This window comes from Chaetodon trifascialis, chromosome 15, assembly GCF_039877785.1.
Source record: "Chaetodon trifascialis isolate fChaTrf1 chromosome 15, fChaTrf1.hap1, whole genome shotgun sequence".
In the NCBI taxonomy this organism is placed as follows: domain Eukaryota; kingdom Metazoa; phylum Chordata; class Actinopteri; order Chaetodontiformes; family Chaetodontidae; genus Chaetodon; species Chaetodon trifascialis.
In genome coordinates, this window is record NC_092070.1 from 11,699,598 (window position 1) to 11,715,806 (window position 16,209).

At 42.7% G+C, this 16,209-nt stretch overlaps 2 protein-coding genes across 2 annotated transcripts; both read right to left on the bottom strand.

Moving 5' to 3' along the window:
- Nucleotides 1–20: 20 nt before the first annotated feature.
- On the bottom strand, nt 21–7,745 carry rabep2 (rabaptin, RAB GTPase binding effector protein 2). Its single transcript, XM_070980347.1, has 11 exons — nt 7,444–7,745; nt 5,197–5,352; nt 4,133–4,215; nt 3,676–4,044; nt 3,493–3,588; nt 3,302–3,400; nt 2,748–2,861; nt 2,342–2,543; nt 1,972–2,126; nt 1,448–1,564; nt 21–1,290 (listed from the first exon to the last, which is right to left on the bottom strand). Exons 1-11 carry the CDS (start codon nt 7,466–7,468, stop codon nt 1,186–1,188), a joined length of 1,521 nt encoding a protein of 506 aa, XP_070836448.1. The 5' UTR covers nt 7,469–7,745; the 3' UTR covers nt 21–1,185.
- A 1,432-nt stretch (nt 7,746–9,177) lies between these two features.
- LOC139343548 (uncharacterized) lies at nt 9,178–15,192 on the bottom strand. The gene is made up of 12 exons (XM_070981270.1): nt 14,938–15,192; nt 14,133–14,244; nt 13,882–13,975; nt 13,593–13,647; nt 12,930–13,070; nt 12,062–12,222; nt 11,724–11,822; nt 11,481–11,626; nt 11,038–11,209; nt 10,827–10,939; nt 10,193–10,277; nt 9,178–9,961 (listed from the first exon to the last, which is right to left on the bottom strand). The coding sequence occupies exons 1-12, from the start codon at nt 15,053–15,055 to the stop codon at nt 9,902–9,904; spliced, it is 1,356 nt and encodes a 451-aa protein (XP_070837371.1). The 5' UTR covers nt 15,056–15,192; the 3' UTR covers nt 9,178–9,901.
- Between the last annotated feature and the right edge of the window lie 1,017 nt (nt 15,193–16,209).

Sequence of the window (16,209 nt, forward strand, 5' to 3'; positions counted from 1 at the left end):
AGGTGAGAGTTATTAATTCTGTGTTGATTTTATTCTTAAAGAATAAAGATATGTATTTAAGAATATGTCAGATTTCACTGTCCAATTCGATTTTTGTACGTAACCTGCTCTTAATAGCTGTTTAGCAGCACTTCTTGACCTTCAGTGAAACGGTATCTAAGTATCTCATGTTGTCATGAACAGGCTCCTGCTCATGCAGAAGCTCTTCTCTAACTACTTATAAATAACTTAAATTTATGACTGTACTTTGGTTTTGGACAGATTTTGCACAAGTGAGACAGCTATACGTTAACTGTAAAAAGTTAACTCTTCCCATTATTCAGAGTTTCTCAACTGTCTGTGGCCTGTGACTCCATATTTCAAATTCTATTTGCTGCATGTATTTCCAAATAGGTTTAATGGATGTTATCAAGATTAAGTACATGAAAAGTTATTTTATCAAATTACATAGTTTCATAAATGTATCTTCTAAAGTTCCCCTGAGCCCTTCGACATATTAAGAGTTCTGAGCCCATAGTTAAGCCTATCTTTACTTTTCAATGTGTATTAACACAAAACAAACTGACAAAATGTCACACGTTCACATTTCTTCATTGACTTTTACTTCTTGCTTCTTTCCTCATCCACATTCATAAATTTGCTTTTAGTCTAAAAGCTAGTATGACTGTAGTAAGAACCAGACAAGTTAACAATGCTAAAATAAACAGACAACAAATTAATGCATATAATAAAATATCCCATCTGAAATGCAGTTATTTTAGTTGGGTTTCTACTTTGTATCACTTGATTACTGCAGTGTGATGCTTCGAGAGGTCCTTCTTCACGGAAAAAGCCTGCATAGGAAAATGATTGTGTAGTTCATACAGTGCAAAAAGTGTCGGACTGTTCAGTGTTACTGGAGTCGTGTCAGTTTTATCGACAGAATACATTTACAGATGTATTAGTACGGGAATAAACGTGTTAGTGGGTGTAAGAAAATGTACAGTGCCCCAAAGAGTTCATCAAAAATCACTTTGGTCACGAAGCAACAGTTTCAGTCACTGACACCAAACCATAGCACCAGCTGTGATAATCCCAGTGGTCGCGACAGTATTTAATGTGGTGATGGTTAGTTGGTCCTTATTGGTCCCTCTGGGGACGTCTTCTCTTGGCCTGTGCTCTTTGGTTCCAAAACGACTCTATGGCTCACGAGGCGTCTGCAGGCGGGGAACTAGCTTCACTGACTCCCTCTTCCAGGATTTCCTTCACTTGTTCAAGACTCTCAGCCTGCCGGATTAACTCCAGCTTCACCTGAAGGGGGAGAGGCGGGTCAGGAAAGTAATAATCCAAGCGGGGCACCTCAAACATTTTGAACTGTTTCTGCAACAAAAATGTTTGACCACTTTCATTCATTCAGGGTTTGTAACCATCACTCCTGCACTAATGCTAACTGTCAATATTTCCTTACCTGCAGTGACTGGGACAGCTGGACAAAGTCCCTCTGTACAGTCTGGCTGGTGTCCACCTGGGAGCGCAGACTGATCACTTGGCTACGCAGCTCCAGACACTGTTGGTGCAGGGCCGCCTGACAGCCACAGAGAAAACAGTCAAATTAAATTAAAAGAAAACCAGCACCAATACAGGGTCCAGCTTACTTGTTTTCAAAGCTTTCAACCACATCTCTTGGGCTTCCTGAGAGTTGGAGATGGAGTTGTCATGAAGCTGGTGTAGACGTCTTTACGTGACTTTAAGTTTGGAATTTCATATAGTCTTCAGGTGAAACTGTAACCCTTGTTTCTGTTCAAGGATGACAATGGAGCAACTGAGTGGTTGAAAGCTTTAAAAACTAAACTAACTAAAAATCAGGATTAGCACCTCTGAGAGCAGCCCACTACAGACAGGATTCACCACCAGCACAAATAACAGCAGTGAAGTGAGCAAGCATGAACAGTAACAACACCACGTTCAGTGCTGAAAGCAGGATGGATTCACCTTATCACTGCTGAGGGTCTTGTTGGTGCTCTGCACATGAGACAGCGCCACCCGCAGGGCTTCCAGTTCAGTGCGGCAGGCCAGCAGTTCAGCCTGCAGTTGGTCCTTCTGAACCTGGATCCTCTCCGTCTCCATCTTCAGACTGGACAGCTGCACTGCACACACGATCACAAACAAGGCTGCTTAAAGTCTGGTGATTATTAAAGCGAATTTACAGTTTATTGCACGTTCTCTTAGTTTTGGCCATCAGTTTTGTTGCTTATGATTACACCATACACTCAAAAGGGGATGAAATGAATGAAATGTAATCCTACACCATTCACAAGATTGATTTAGCAGATGATCACTAACACATGAATCGTTCACTCACCTTCTAAAACCTCTGAGGACAGCAGTTGCGAGTGGAAGCAGGCAGGAGGAGATAAAGTGAGAACAGTGTCAGTGTCAAGACAGTCAGTCAGAAAATATGTCTGAAGTAACAGAATCCACAGACCGTTCTCCTCTGTCCGGTTGTCCAGCTGCTCCCTCAGGTTGACAATCTCAATGCGAAGCCGCTCCTCACAGTGCGCCCCCTGCAGGTTCAATTTCAATAGTCAGCACAGACTAACACAACAAGCTTGAGACACATAAAATAACTGCCTTTAACATTTTTCACGACCGACAGATGATCAAAATGCTTCCAGAGCCACGGCAACAAAATCCAACCTTCATCCACACATGAAAGGTGACAAAAACAAAATCTTATCATAAATGAAAACTGAGAGGAGTAACTGCACCTGCAGCGTTGCTGGGAGTGATGGGCTGGACTCTGGTCCCTCATCCTCAACCTCCTCTCCTTTCAGTCTGGACAGCTCACTGCACATCTTCCTCTGGGAGAAGGATAATTCGGCCTGGACACACAAAGGCCAATTTGAACACCCACTCCACTGAATAATGTGTTAATAAATTGAATGCCAGCCCACAAATACTCGATGGGAACTTACTGAGACTTGCCCTGAGAATCGAATTACCAATGTTGATTTAATCACTGTGTGAAGGCTGAGTGACTCATCATGCACTTGGGTTACAGATTTATGGCAAAAACACAATTGAAGAGCAGCCACTTCATTTCTGTTCATGGCAGCTTTTAATCAATACAGCTGAAATAAAACTAAGCATAAAAAAATGTAAAAATTCAACATTTTGGGAGATATGCTTGTTCTCTTTCTTGCCAAGTTAGATGAAAAGATTGATACCACTCATATCTGTACAGGAAATATATAGCTGGAGCCAGCAGCTAGTTAGCTTGGCTTGGCTACGGTTCTGTATAATTGACATCATTATCACTCACCAGCCGACTCTGGACTGCATTCTGTGATTGGCTGAAAGACTTCTGCAAATCCTGGAGGAGGGCCTCTGAAGTCTGGACCTGAGACTGGAGCATTGATACCTGAACACACACACACACATGCACGCACACGTGTGTAAGTCTGCACACATCATATCCACTCTACACACAGAGACGTACACTCACTGACTCACCTGCTTGTGTGTGTGGTTGGTCTGTGTATCCAGTTCTCTCTCCAGCTCCTCCTTCTCAGCCTCCAGCCGGCTCACCTCCCCTCGCAGCTCTGACACCTGCCCAACACATCACACCCTCATTACACCGCAAAGTCATTAGTCTATGGAGAAGCTTTTGGTCAGACTGAAAAACAAAATACACACCTGAGCATTGAGTGCGTCCCAGTCGCCGTGCGTGACCAGCCGGTGTCCAGCCGGCGGCAGGTAGATGGCTTCAGGCACCAAAGTTCCTGTGGAGACCAGAGAGTCGGTGTCTTCCTGAGAGTGGAGTTTTCTGGGCAGCGAGGGCGTGTCTAAGGAGAAGGACGACAACGAGGCCGAGTCGCACTGCCGCAGTGAAAAATACCCCTCTGCTGTAAGTGGCACCCCCTCTCCCTCCGCCGCCGCCTCGAGCTCCGCTGGTTGGTTGTGTGTCGACGCCGTGCTCTCAGCCTCTAGCTGCCTGCTGGTGGTCTGTGATGGGGACTCATTACTGCTGACTTCTGCATCCATCCTGGCTTTCCTTCCAGTGATCTAACAGGGAGAGGAAAACAAACGCTGAGATGAAGCCCCGTACATTTTTTGAAAAGATGACACAAGTTTAGTGAAGTTAAAGACTGACCATGTTCTGTCCACTGGCCCTCCTCCACTCCACCGGCTGGGACTGGAGAACAGCTATCCTGGCCTCATACTGGGCTGCTGTCTCTGTAAACACAACAGGAGGATGAAATAATGATGAAACCATTAAACCAGTCTAAAGAATGCTTTGCCTCAATGGCTGAGGTTATAAAAGCAGCAATGTATAAGCCCACAATACTTTTAAGAAGAGTAGCTGCAAATTACATGTGTTCATCGCTCATCAAACAGTGATTCATCATTAAAACACATCAAATGGAGAGGTTTCCCATCACAGTTTGATATCACTTGGGCATGCATCTACTGCAAGCAATGTTTGAGCACAATAAATTCACACTCAATACATTCACAGATGAAAAATATCAAACATGCTGTGGTATCCAGTCAGTACTGACAGTTCAATTGCTGATTCTACTTTTTCTTCAGAGCTCTCAAAGGCCCAGCATCTCACCACATATCTAACTGGATTGAAAGATAAAAGACAAGGTCTCTCAGGTCCTTTGAACAGGCACCGAAGTTGTTGAATGAAAATAAAAGCTTTCTAAGTTGCTTATAGCTGCATATCCTGCCAGACCTCTCATCATGGCAGGCTTAAAACTCTTCTTTTCTTCAAACTGTGACACATGCACAAGGATCTTTTCCTGTATGAACCTGTGTGATTATATTCAGTGTATGCTGGTGCTGATTTTATGTGAAGTGCAGGGAGTTTCTCTTGTGTTTGTCCAACAGTGAGATGTTAATCTCTGACTCTCACTGGCAGCTATTTGCGTTTCCTTGGGGACATTTACTGAATATAGAGTGTTTGAATCTATGATGTAAAACATTACATGAGAGAGTCAAATTATTCAGGCTCCAATTTCTTTCTCCTCAAAAAAGACCAAACATGAAATACTATCTTACTGTGTGAAATTACATCCTGTACACACAAGGACACAGTGCTAACACACACACACACACACACACACACACACACACACACACACACACACACACACACACACACACACACACACACACACACACACACACACACACACACACACACACAACCTCTAAGAGCCTCCTGCAGAGACTGGATCTCTTCATCACATTGTTTCTGCAGCTCTGCCAGTTCCTCCTGTTTGCTCAGCTCACAGATCGTCGCCACACCCTGCCAGTGTTCGACCTGAGCTCGGCACTCGGCCAGCTGGGCCCGCAGACTCGTGTCTGAAAATCATAGACAGCTTGCTGAGTTTTGCCTTCTTTGTGTTGTTTTGAGTATGTTTGCATCAGTCTGGGGGAAATCTAGGGGTGAGTCATATGGCCCTGAAATAATATCACAATATTTCACGGTATTTCTGCGATAATGATAGTCCTCATGGCATGACAACATACGGAGTACAACTTGCCAAAGATTCAGTGATGCTATGCTGAAGTTAAATGAGGGAAACCCACTAGTCGGAATGGTGTTTAATAATCTGGGATAATTAATTCCCTGGATTCAATCTGAGGTAACAAGTCTTAGTGTTACCCTAGACTCAGATCTAAGATTCAAGTCTCACATCAACAAGGTGAAGAAAATTAGATTTTTCCCCCTTAGAAACAGCTAAAGTACAACAAACTAAAAAGATGCTGAAAAGCTGACTCATGCCTTTATTTCAAGCTGACTCGATTATTGTAACGCACTAGTTACAGCTCATTCAAAACTCTGCAGCTCGGCTATTAACCAGAACCAAGAGCAGAGAGCACTTTGGTCAATTTTAGCTGCTCTCCTCCTTGTATACAAAGCCTTAATGGACAAGGACCAAGCTACATCGCTAAATCCCTTGTTCACCATTTGCCTTGGTCTGCTGGAGGTCTCCAACAACAGCTTAAAGAAAACTGGGGATGCAGCCTTTGTCCATTACGCCCCAAAGCTCTGGAACAAACTACCTAGAGATATGAGGGAAGCAGCTCGCTGAATATTTTCTTAATTTCTTTTAAAATGTTGTATTTTACTTGATCTTATGCATACTATATAATCTATTCTAATCTATATTTTTCTGTCCATGAGAAGACGTTCTGAGGCGGGTGTGAAATGTCTCCTTCAGTGTAATAAAGACCTGTGGTGAATCTGTATCTGTTTAGACAGAAAATATTCTGTTGTGTCTGAAAACAACAGAAAGCACAGAGGGAGAGACACCAGACGAAGAGTTTGTTTAGAGCCTCATCCTCATAGAATTCTTCAGATTTTTTTGCCTTATTCTTCTCTATTTTCATCTAGATTTTAATATTTTATTGTGTGGTTTTATGCATTGTCTTATTTTACATTCATTTTTGTGTGTCTTCATGTCTATTTTGTATTGCAATTCCTGTATGAAAGGTGCTATACAAATAAAGTTTGTTACTATAATTGCTATCAGATTAGACATGTAAATACCTTACTGTAAGATAAGATCTGATGTCAGTGATCTATAAGCTGAGTGCAGGATGCAACCCTGAATTCCTCTCATTGTTCAGCTTTGTAAGGACACAGCGCATGCTTATGTCATCCCTGTTAGGTGTGCACACAGTGGGTTGATAAAGATGTCTTTCAAAAATATTTTAAATATATCGTTAGCTGTGTAAAAGTACTGCCAACACCAACCACACAGTGAAGAAGTTGAAAATCCATTGCATTTAATGAGGTTTTACAGACATGACATTAACATGAAGCATGTCATCAGCTCCAAACCAGGTTCAAAAGCTATTCACTTAAAATCAGGAAAAAACAAGGTGACAGTATCCTGAACCCCAAACACAACATGAGGGTACACTTCATCTTGGACAACTTCACGGCGACACTTGTTGCATTTTCATGTCAAGGGGATGAAATTAGCTCATCTGCTACAGAAGCTAGCTACACAACTTTGCTCAAGAAGCAGCAGCCAACGTTAGTTAACGGTGAAATTGTTAAAACATATGACTTGGTACAAGAGTCATATCGGTGGCTAGAATAATAGCAGAAGTGACACAGAGGTGTTCCTGCTGAACCGGATTTAGACTCACTCTGTGTGGCCCCTCCTCGGTGGTCTTTGGAGGTCTCCTGGTTAATTAGCTTAAGTGTTAGCTAGCAGCTAGCAGCGCCGTTCATGTGAGTGTCAGCGAAGCTAACAGGCCGAGGGACAGCGACCCGACCAGAGCTGCAGAGCTCGACATCAACAGGTTTCACTCACAGTCAACACAAGCAAAAAGTTATTGTTTACTAAAACTGAGCTTGTAAACATGTCAGTATCACCTCACAACCAATCCCCTTAGATGTAAGGCAGATTACTCTTTAACGTCGCTCTTTTTTATTACCTGTGTCATCGCTCCTGGAGCTCATCCTGCCCTCACAGATCAGCGACGAGACGAAACGTCTACAAACAGTCCGAGAAAGCTGTCGGAGTCATTTTGTTCAAAGCATCAGGGCTTTGGTGTGGAAATGATCAGCGCAGTGTCAACTTCAGGAAACAACTTTCCCCGGTTTGAGCCTGCGGAAATCACGTCAACCTGCTTCCTGTTCACAGATGCCTTTCCCTCTGCGCTCGAGTTTTGGCCTGAATTTCATTTGACGCATTATTAATGTGGTTAAATACCAAGAACAGTGATCACAGATTGGCTTTTTGTGACTGCCACACCCGGGACATTAAGTTTGCAGCCATGTCCACTGTGTGGTGACCACTGGAGGTCACTGAACCACACTTTGAACCACATTCTTGACTGTCTGGTCCTTTGATTCTGCATGACAGCCAGTGATTATATCATATTTGATCATTTTTCATCTGATGGCAGCACTGAATAACAAAAAGTTACATTGCTTTTGTCTCTGAAAGTGAGAAGGTCAGTGTGTACTGGTGTGCTCTCACACCTTGCTGAAGATCCTGCAGGTGAGCAGGTCATTCAGTAGAGGACTCTTTATGTTGAAGGGTGTTGTGCTCAATGCACGTTTTGTTTTGTTTTGTTTTGTTTTTTTAACAGGCGAGAATCATCTGTGCACAGCTTTTCTTCTTGGAGGAGCTGTGTGCAGGAAGAGGTACCTGCTGGTCACAAAAACCTGGTTGTGCCGTCATGGCTCCATGTGCTTTCCTCCACCTGAACTGTCCAATCTCTCCTCCAACAAGTGCTCTCACCACGCTATAGTTGCAAGTGCCAAGTGCAAAATGAGCTCCAGCGAGGCACTGGTCCTCTCATTTTGCAACATAATGCTCCCTCTGTGGCATGAAGGTCACTTTTCATGCTGCGTGCTGATGTGAAGTCCTCTGCTGTCTTTCACAGAGAAAAGGTTTTATTAGTATGTGTGCATGATGGACAGTCATGTCAAATTATTATCATGCAGTCAACTACTTGAACTAAAATCTGAGTAAAAGAAGAATACTCAAAATGATTAATAAACTTGAATTCTCAGATGTTAAAAACCAGGCTTCATATTACCCTTGAAACTGGGAAACTGTGCTTTATTAGCAGTAGCTTTGCACCTGCTTCCTTTGCTTGTCAAAGGCATGACTATACAAGGTTTATAGTTTCCTGTGTTTGGTCTTTAATAAAAACTACACAGGACCTGAAATAACTGGAAGCCACTTAAAATGGTGACGCCACACAAGTTTTCTTTTTAGCTTCTGTAATTACAGCAGAATCATTCCATCTACACGCTGTGGCCAAAACTGGATCTATTCATAGTATTGATTTGACCTCCTAGACCTCATATTCTTACATGCCTCTCTTCAGTTTTCATCTAGACATCCGAGATGTTGGAGAGCATGCGTCACTCCTCCACCTTATCCATTTATAGACAAACAGGGTGTGGCAAGACCAAAACTGATCAGAGAATACAAGTGGAGAAGAAATATGGGCATATGTGAGTCACATTCTTTAAGTGTCATGTATAAAGACAAAAAAGGAAGTAATTTGGGGAATTCAAAACAGAGGCGGAGCATCCTGCCTTGATTTCCACCAAGAGTCAATGAATTTTGAATCGAAATTTGTGTGAATTTATTGTCCCAAAAAGGTCAAACTCAGACCTTCATCTCAAGAAAAAGCCTCATCACCTGCTTTACTGAACAGTTTTTTTATTGAAGACAGTTGTAATTAAAAACATGGTCACAATGTTACAGGAAAATACAAAAGGTTGAACAGGTCGGTGATAAAATGTTTGACTGCTGGCTCACAATCTTCATTTACTTCAGGCGTTGTGCGGATAATTGAATACTCTACATATTAGCTAACACGCAGACATTCATGATGAAATACCAAAACTGTAACTTCATGATTAGTGTAGTCAAAGTACCGTATAAAATGCTGGTGAAGGTCTTCAAAAACACTAACTCATACAAAGTGACTCATGTAAAACAGTGCTACACCCCAGTCCACCAGAATACAATTTCTTAGATAAAGGAATATCATAAATAGTTTGCTATGTTTTAAATATCTTATAGTGGTACATGGCTGAATTCCTGTGAGCGGAGCGGAAGCACAGAGTGCGTGTATTTAATTCTCATAAATAAGTGATCAGTAACAAAAGCGCTTTTGCTATGAGATCAAACCCGACTTAAGTGCAGTTTTTAATGGAGGTAACGTCATCTCACAGGTAAACAGGCTTTACAGTATCCGAAGCACCAGAGCGACTACGATGTGCTTGTAACTTTACATCCGCATACCTCAACAAGATACAGCATCGAGCCGTCAGGGTGACACGGCAGCTGATGTGAAACCTGGCGAAGCTTTGATTTCATTGGGTTGGTGTGGGAATGCTGAATGTTTGTGTGCACCACGTGTTACTTTACAAGTCCATGTCCTGATCGCTGACACTCTGGCGAAGGTATTCTTCATACAGCTTTTTCTAAAAGGAAAGGATAAGACTGTTCAACACACACCAGTACCATTCCCTTTAATTGGCAGTATGATGTCAAAGTGAGATTTTCACACACACACACACACACACACACACACACACACACACACACACACACACACACACACACACACACACACACACACACACACACACACACACACACACACACACACACACACACACACACACACACACACACACACACACACACACTACCTTTTTGGTCTTGACCACTTCCTGAACGTACTCCAGCTTCTCCTGCAGTTGCCTTTTCTGTTTGCCTGACAGAGTTGGCTGAGTCCTGCGGAGCATTCAAGAGAAACGCCTTAAAGATTTCTTGTTTACATAAGAGCTGAAGCTGGAAAAAATGCAAACAAGCCCCAAAATCACATGCAGCTGCTTAACATAGATTATCTTCTTGATTCCACAAGGGGAAATGAAAGCACCGCAGCTGCACTAAAGACTAGGAGTGGAGGACAAAAAGCGGTGAAATGTCAAGGGTGAGGGGAAAATATACAGAAAAAGGAGAGATAGAAGTATTCTGTATGCAGATGTAGTGTATGTACAGAGCTGTACTATAGGGCTGCAGCTAACAATTGTTTTAATTATCAATTCACCTGCTAATTATTTTTGCAATCGATCAAAAGCATTTGGTCTATACGAGTTCAGAAAACAGTTCAATGCCCGTTATGATTTCCTTCAGCATAAGGTGATGTCATCAAATTACTTGTCTTGTGCGACTTATTATAACATAAGACAAAGAAAAGCAGCAAGTCCTTACAACAGACAAGCTGGTAGTAGGTAATATTTGACATTATTTGGTTCATGTGCTCCTATCTTACTGTCGTACCTGAAGGAGAAGCGTGCGATGATGAGCAGGAGGAAGGAGAGAAGGACCAGGCCGCCACAGCCATACAATTGCTGTTCCGCAGAGAGCGAGTCCAATGCTCTCACTATGGGAGTCTGTGGATTACAAGAGCAGCTAAATAAGACCTGACTGCTTTAGGAGTAGACGATGCAACAACTACAACACACGAGCGGGCGTTCACTTGAACACTCACCAGGTAGAGGGAGAGTGTCTCTGTGGCCGGACGGCCCAGGACCATGTCCAGCAGCTCCTGGGACAGAGCGCCCAGCACCAGTAAGGCCATCAGCGCCATGGGGACGCTGAAGCCCAGCAGGGTCAGGAGGCAGCTCTTACAGCGCGCCCGTCGGTTCTCAACACTGGTCTGCCTGTGAGAGCAGAGGGTCAAGGTTATTCTCTGAAGGCAGTGATGCTGCCGTGTGCGTCCCACTAATCTGAAACATCTGCATGTGACTGTGCTGACAGTCAGAATGAACAAGAGTATTTTGACTTTTCAAAGTAACATTACCCTGCACTGTAGAGTATTACGTGCAGAAGCTAGGTGACATTCCTTTCTTTGTATATTTAATAACATATACTTTATTTTTCACTATTGCAACAGAGCATGCCAATTTGAAATAACATGTTTCTGTGAGTTACCTGTCGTTAACAAGCGTATCAGTGATGGCCTCGCTGATGAGCTCACAGTCTTTCTCCAGGGAGTTCAGTGTATTCTGGACCGTCTGGTTGATAGTTTTCTCGATGGTACGACACACCTCCTCAATCTGGTTGACACAGCGACTTGGCTGAGGACAGGAAAAAAATTCAGTTATATATAAAGAACAGGAGAAGGGAGCAGAGGTACGACCAACACCCACAACTCAGAGAAAGTGCGACCCTCACCTTATTTGGATTAGGAATGTAGATGGTGGGCATGTCAAAACCACACTTGTTGAGTCCTGGTCGCTTGCAGAGCTCCTGGACAATCTGCATCATCACTCTCTGCGTTAACCAGTCAAAAAAAGGCAAAAAAAAGAGACAAAAGATGTCACTTCCTGCTTTTCAGCGTCAGAGAAAATCTAGTGATGCTATCACAAAGGACTATATCTTATGGAAGTGAATGTCCATTTACTTGTGTGTCCTGGATGCATAAATACTTGAAAACCACTTCACATGAAGACGACATGTTCCATTTCATGTCATCATTCCTTCTAGAGGGGCCTAAGTGCTGCTGTTCATACCTGTCTGTCAGACTCTCCCCCGGCCTCGTCAGCCTTGCTCAGGTAAAAACGCAGTCGATCCCCGTGTTTCTCATTCAGGCTCTCCACGATGTTGAGGGTGCGCTTGCACAGAGCCTGACCCATGGGGTCAAAGAAGACCAGAATCAGGTCACAGAGATCACCTGAGAGGGACAGTGGGAAGGACCATTATTTTCCACAGTAGACTGACCCCTCTGTTACAAAATGTCTGTTGCATAATATATTCCAAAGTGCATGTTAACACTAGCACTTTTCTTTTCTTTTCTTTTACTTGCTTCTTTTTAGACAGACTTTAGCATCATGATTACAAAACCTGAGCTGTCAACATTTTGCTTTGAGGCAATCGAAGTTCACTTGTAACGGAAGTGATAAGACCAGAAGAAAAGCTCACTAATGGAACATTACTGTGTCACAAATGGCAACGCAGATGTGAAAGCAAAGCCTGGATAATGAAACAAAATGTCTCTGAAGGGAGGTTATCAGTATTCAGTTCCTGTTGTTGAAAATAGTCCTACTTTCTATAATGTTTCAGGATAGGCTCCGAACTCCCTCTGCCCAGCACGTTAGGGATGAATAAGGGATGAATTAATTCGGTTTCAGTTTTGTTTACAAGCCACTGACCATTTCTATTTTAGCTCTTTTTCAGTTTAGCTTCAGCTCCATATGAGCTTAAAAGAGCTCATTCTAAACAGCACACAGCATTTCGAAGCGTCTACAAATGCCAACAGAGCTGCTTTAAACAATCCCACTCAAAATAACTCAATGTCACAACAGCAGCAGCCACAGAAGCCTCAGGGACCCTTGATAACTACAGTGTGACAACAGACAAGGTCAGTTAGTGGCAACCCACCCAGCCACAGGATGACTTCATCCACATCAAAAGGGTACTTCATATCGCCATCCACCAACCCTGGCGAATCCACAAATGTCACCAGGCTGAAGCGTTTCTGTCTCGACGTGCAGATCTCTGTGCTCAAGTACTCTGAAACACCTGGAAATCAATACAAAGAAATCGGAGAATTGTGGTGAAAAACAGGTAGGACGGCAGATGTCAATACTTCATTAATGTTAGATACTGATCACTTGAACATTGATGTAATTATGCTGAAGCCACTTGGCTTCTGCACTATGACATAAGTTCCTCTGTTTGGCTTTAACAAAACTGTAGCATATCAAGCTGAATGCTGGTTGTAGTGGCACATCTGAAACAATCTTGTTCATCTTCAACAGGATCAGTGATTGTGGGTCTCATGGTTGTATCAGTGTTTTCAAAGGACAAGAAGTGTGACACTGATCGACCTGTGTTATTGCTGCAACCTAAACTGGCTTGCAGACAAACTACGTTCAAGAAACTTTCAAATAGACAAACAACAAAGGAGCAAATCTCAGTCGAAATGCTGGGAATTTGGGAATGGATCAGTGTGGCGGCAGCCTGGGTGGAGACAAAGCGTGTCATTGTGGTGACTCTTTAGAATAGAACAGGGAAGGATTGTGATTCAAGCTGAAATCTCACCTTTGAATTCCTGCAGAGGCTTGAAGTGTGGATAAAGATGGAGAGTGGCATTTCCCTAAAGGAAATCAGAACCAGATCAGTCAGTTTTAAGGTTCGTGAAACAGGTATGAGGAAGTACTGAAAGGACTAGAGGAGTAATAAGTCATTATCGTGAGGAATGACTTCAAAGGGAAAGTGGGCAATTGACGTTGCGACTTGATAAAAACAATTTGAAATTCCCTTTGTTATTTGTTCCTGGACCAAATCATCTATTTTACAATTAATGGCAACTTATTGTTTTTCTACTCACTGTGAGAGATTCTCTCTTGCGCCCACTTGTAACAAAGCTGAAGCCTTGGGTCTCAATAGCCACCCCAGTGCGCTGGATGTGCTCCTCCACATACCTGACAAAAATAAAATAAGATAAGATAAAGCGAACTGATAAACAATTTAGTGATGCACCAGAGGGTGAGAAATATTTTTTCATATAAGGCATCACTTTGTTTTCTAATGGCTGAGAAGTTTGATGGTGGGTGGACATTTGGTAAAAAATCCATTTACCAGTTGATGAAGGAGCTTTTCCCAGCGGAGTGGTTGCCCATCAGCAACACAGTGATCTTTTTCCTGGGCGGCAGCAACTTCACACCAACAGATTCAGCGACTGAAATCAATCCTGGACAAAACAAAGAACAAGATTTAAATAATAAACTTAACCACTGCTGCACTGGTTTTAGGAAAATCAGGGATGTGGCTTTCAAACTGGGGCCATCATGGTGCTGCAGCTACACCTGTTGGACTCAGGTCAGGCAGTCAAGAGCAAGACTGCTTATGTGAGAAGGAGCTGGAGAAGAGCCACAAACATTTCAGTGGGAGTATTTTGTTAATTTTAAGAAAGCATAGATGGCTTGTTCAGAAAGTGATGTACCATTTTATGGGAACCCAGAATTCCTAGCTACACCCCTGGCAAACCTCTATCTTGTGAGCTAACTCCAACTCTATAAAAACTCTGTATACTAAGAACTCAATTACAAAACCATCGTAAGTATGTAGGTGACTCATCATTAATTAATAATTTAGCACAGGCTGCTAAAGCTGTGTGTGGTTAATTTAACGAGCACTCACGCAGGCGAGCGCAATACCGGCCAAATCACACATCCTTATCAAATAGCCAGCTAACGGTTAGCCCCCTGCATCAGGGCTAACGCCACTTTACGTAAACTTCGTAACTAACGTTAAGTTAGCTAGGTAACGCTGATTCCGGGTCGGCGAATTGTTTGCTATCTTAACTTTGCTCCAAAATAGATGAATGTTGGAGCGACTTCCAAGGAGGATTTGAATCCAGCAAATTTTACGTCAGCCAACTCACCGCTGTCGGGCTCCGTGTACAGTTGATGACAATCCCGCAAGATGCGCTCATCGCAGGACACACCACCACTAATCGAGTCTGCATTAGCGGCACTTCGGTTCTTGATTTTCCCAGACATTGTTGAACAGTGATGATATCAAACTTCTGGAGAGAATTGTTCAAGCATCTAAATCCCACAACTCTGTGAACTAGCAGCGAACAAAGACCGTTTGCCTCGTTTGAATCGCCCCGGTCTGCTGAAACACGGGGTTGAAACGTCCCTCAGCCACGTCGTCAGCTACAAAGGCTTTTGTCGCAAAGGCTTTTGGGCAATGTAGTTCCTCCGTTGAATCAGTGCAATGCCACATATGCACATAGCAGGCATTTTTCTTCAGGCATGCACTAACCCCCAACAAAAGTCCGCAACTACTTATAATGTTTCTTTGTTTTTTGTATAAATTGATATACAATAATTGATAACTGTTTATTAGCTTAAACAACAGAAACTAAACAGCAGAATCTCAACATCTTCCGCTTATGTCTCACTGAAGGTAAAATATCTGAAGCAGAAAAGGAATGACGTGAAAAATGCATGTTTGAGTAACAGTTCCGATCACAGAGTGGGACATGGGATGAGAGGATGAAAAATTTGGAAAAACACATAAAAAGATAAACAAGTCGGACACTTGATAAAGTGTACTGATAAAGATTCATACCATTTAACATTGACACCTACACTTCCAAATGCAACCAATAATAAGTGAGGACACCTTGACATCTTTTCTTTTTGATCTTGTCTGATGAACAACACATTTTCCCCTTAATATGCACATTCAAATACTGCATATAACTTAAATGTTCTCAGCTTTACAATACTCTTTTGCAGCTCCTCACTGGTCTTACTGAATTGTCCGTACATATGGCACATATATCTGTAGTGATAATGCAGTACACACTTGCTGCTGTCTGAGTGAGAACAGCATCTATGAGGTTAAAGGCCACTGAAGAAATCATTACATCCAGTTTAGTCAATGATTTGCAATGTCTCCACCCATTATAAAGAAGTGGCTTTTGGAAAGTGTCTGGGTCTGCATCCAGCTGGCGAAGAGAGCAGTCAAGTACACTTATCAAGTGTCCAACTTGTCTTTTTATGCCTTTTCATCCTCTCACCCAATCATCCCATCTTTGCCACGGGGGTTGTTAATGTGATCCTTGTTGACAGTGTTCCTTTTCTCAATAGAATTTGTTCTAAAAATGATAAGATGTTAATATAGGTTTGTTGTAGGTAAGTTC

Bases quoted from the DNA above. Each gene is read 5' to 3' on its own strand.
- LOC139343548 (XM_070981270.1), bottom strand. From the start codon at position 15,055: ATGTCTGGGAAAATCAAGAACCGAAGTGCCGCTAATGCAGACTCGATT. The intron at 13,976-14,132 runs GTAAATGGATTT...TATTTTTGTCAG, and splicing joins AAAAGCTCCTTCATCAACTG to GTATGTGGAGGAGCACATCC. The intron at 9,962-10,192 runs GTAGTGTGTGTG...CTTTCCTTTTAG, and splicing joins AAGTGGTCAAGACCAAAAAG to AAAAAGCTGTATGAAGAATA.
- rabep2 (XM_070980347.1), bottom strand. From the start codon at position 7,468: ATGAGCTCCAGGAGCGATGACACAG. The intron at 2,544-2,747 runs GTGCAGTTACTC...TTGAACCTGCAG, and splicing joins CACTCCCAGCAACGCTGCAG to GGGGCGCACTGTGAGGAGCG. The intron at 1,565-1,971 runs GTGAATCCATCC...TGTGGCTGTCAG, and splicing joins AGACCCTCAGCAGTGATAAG to GCGGCCCTGCACCAACAGTG.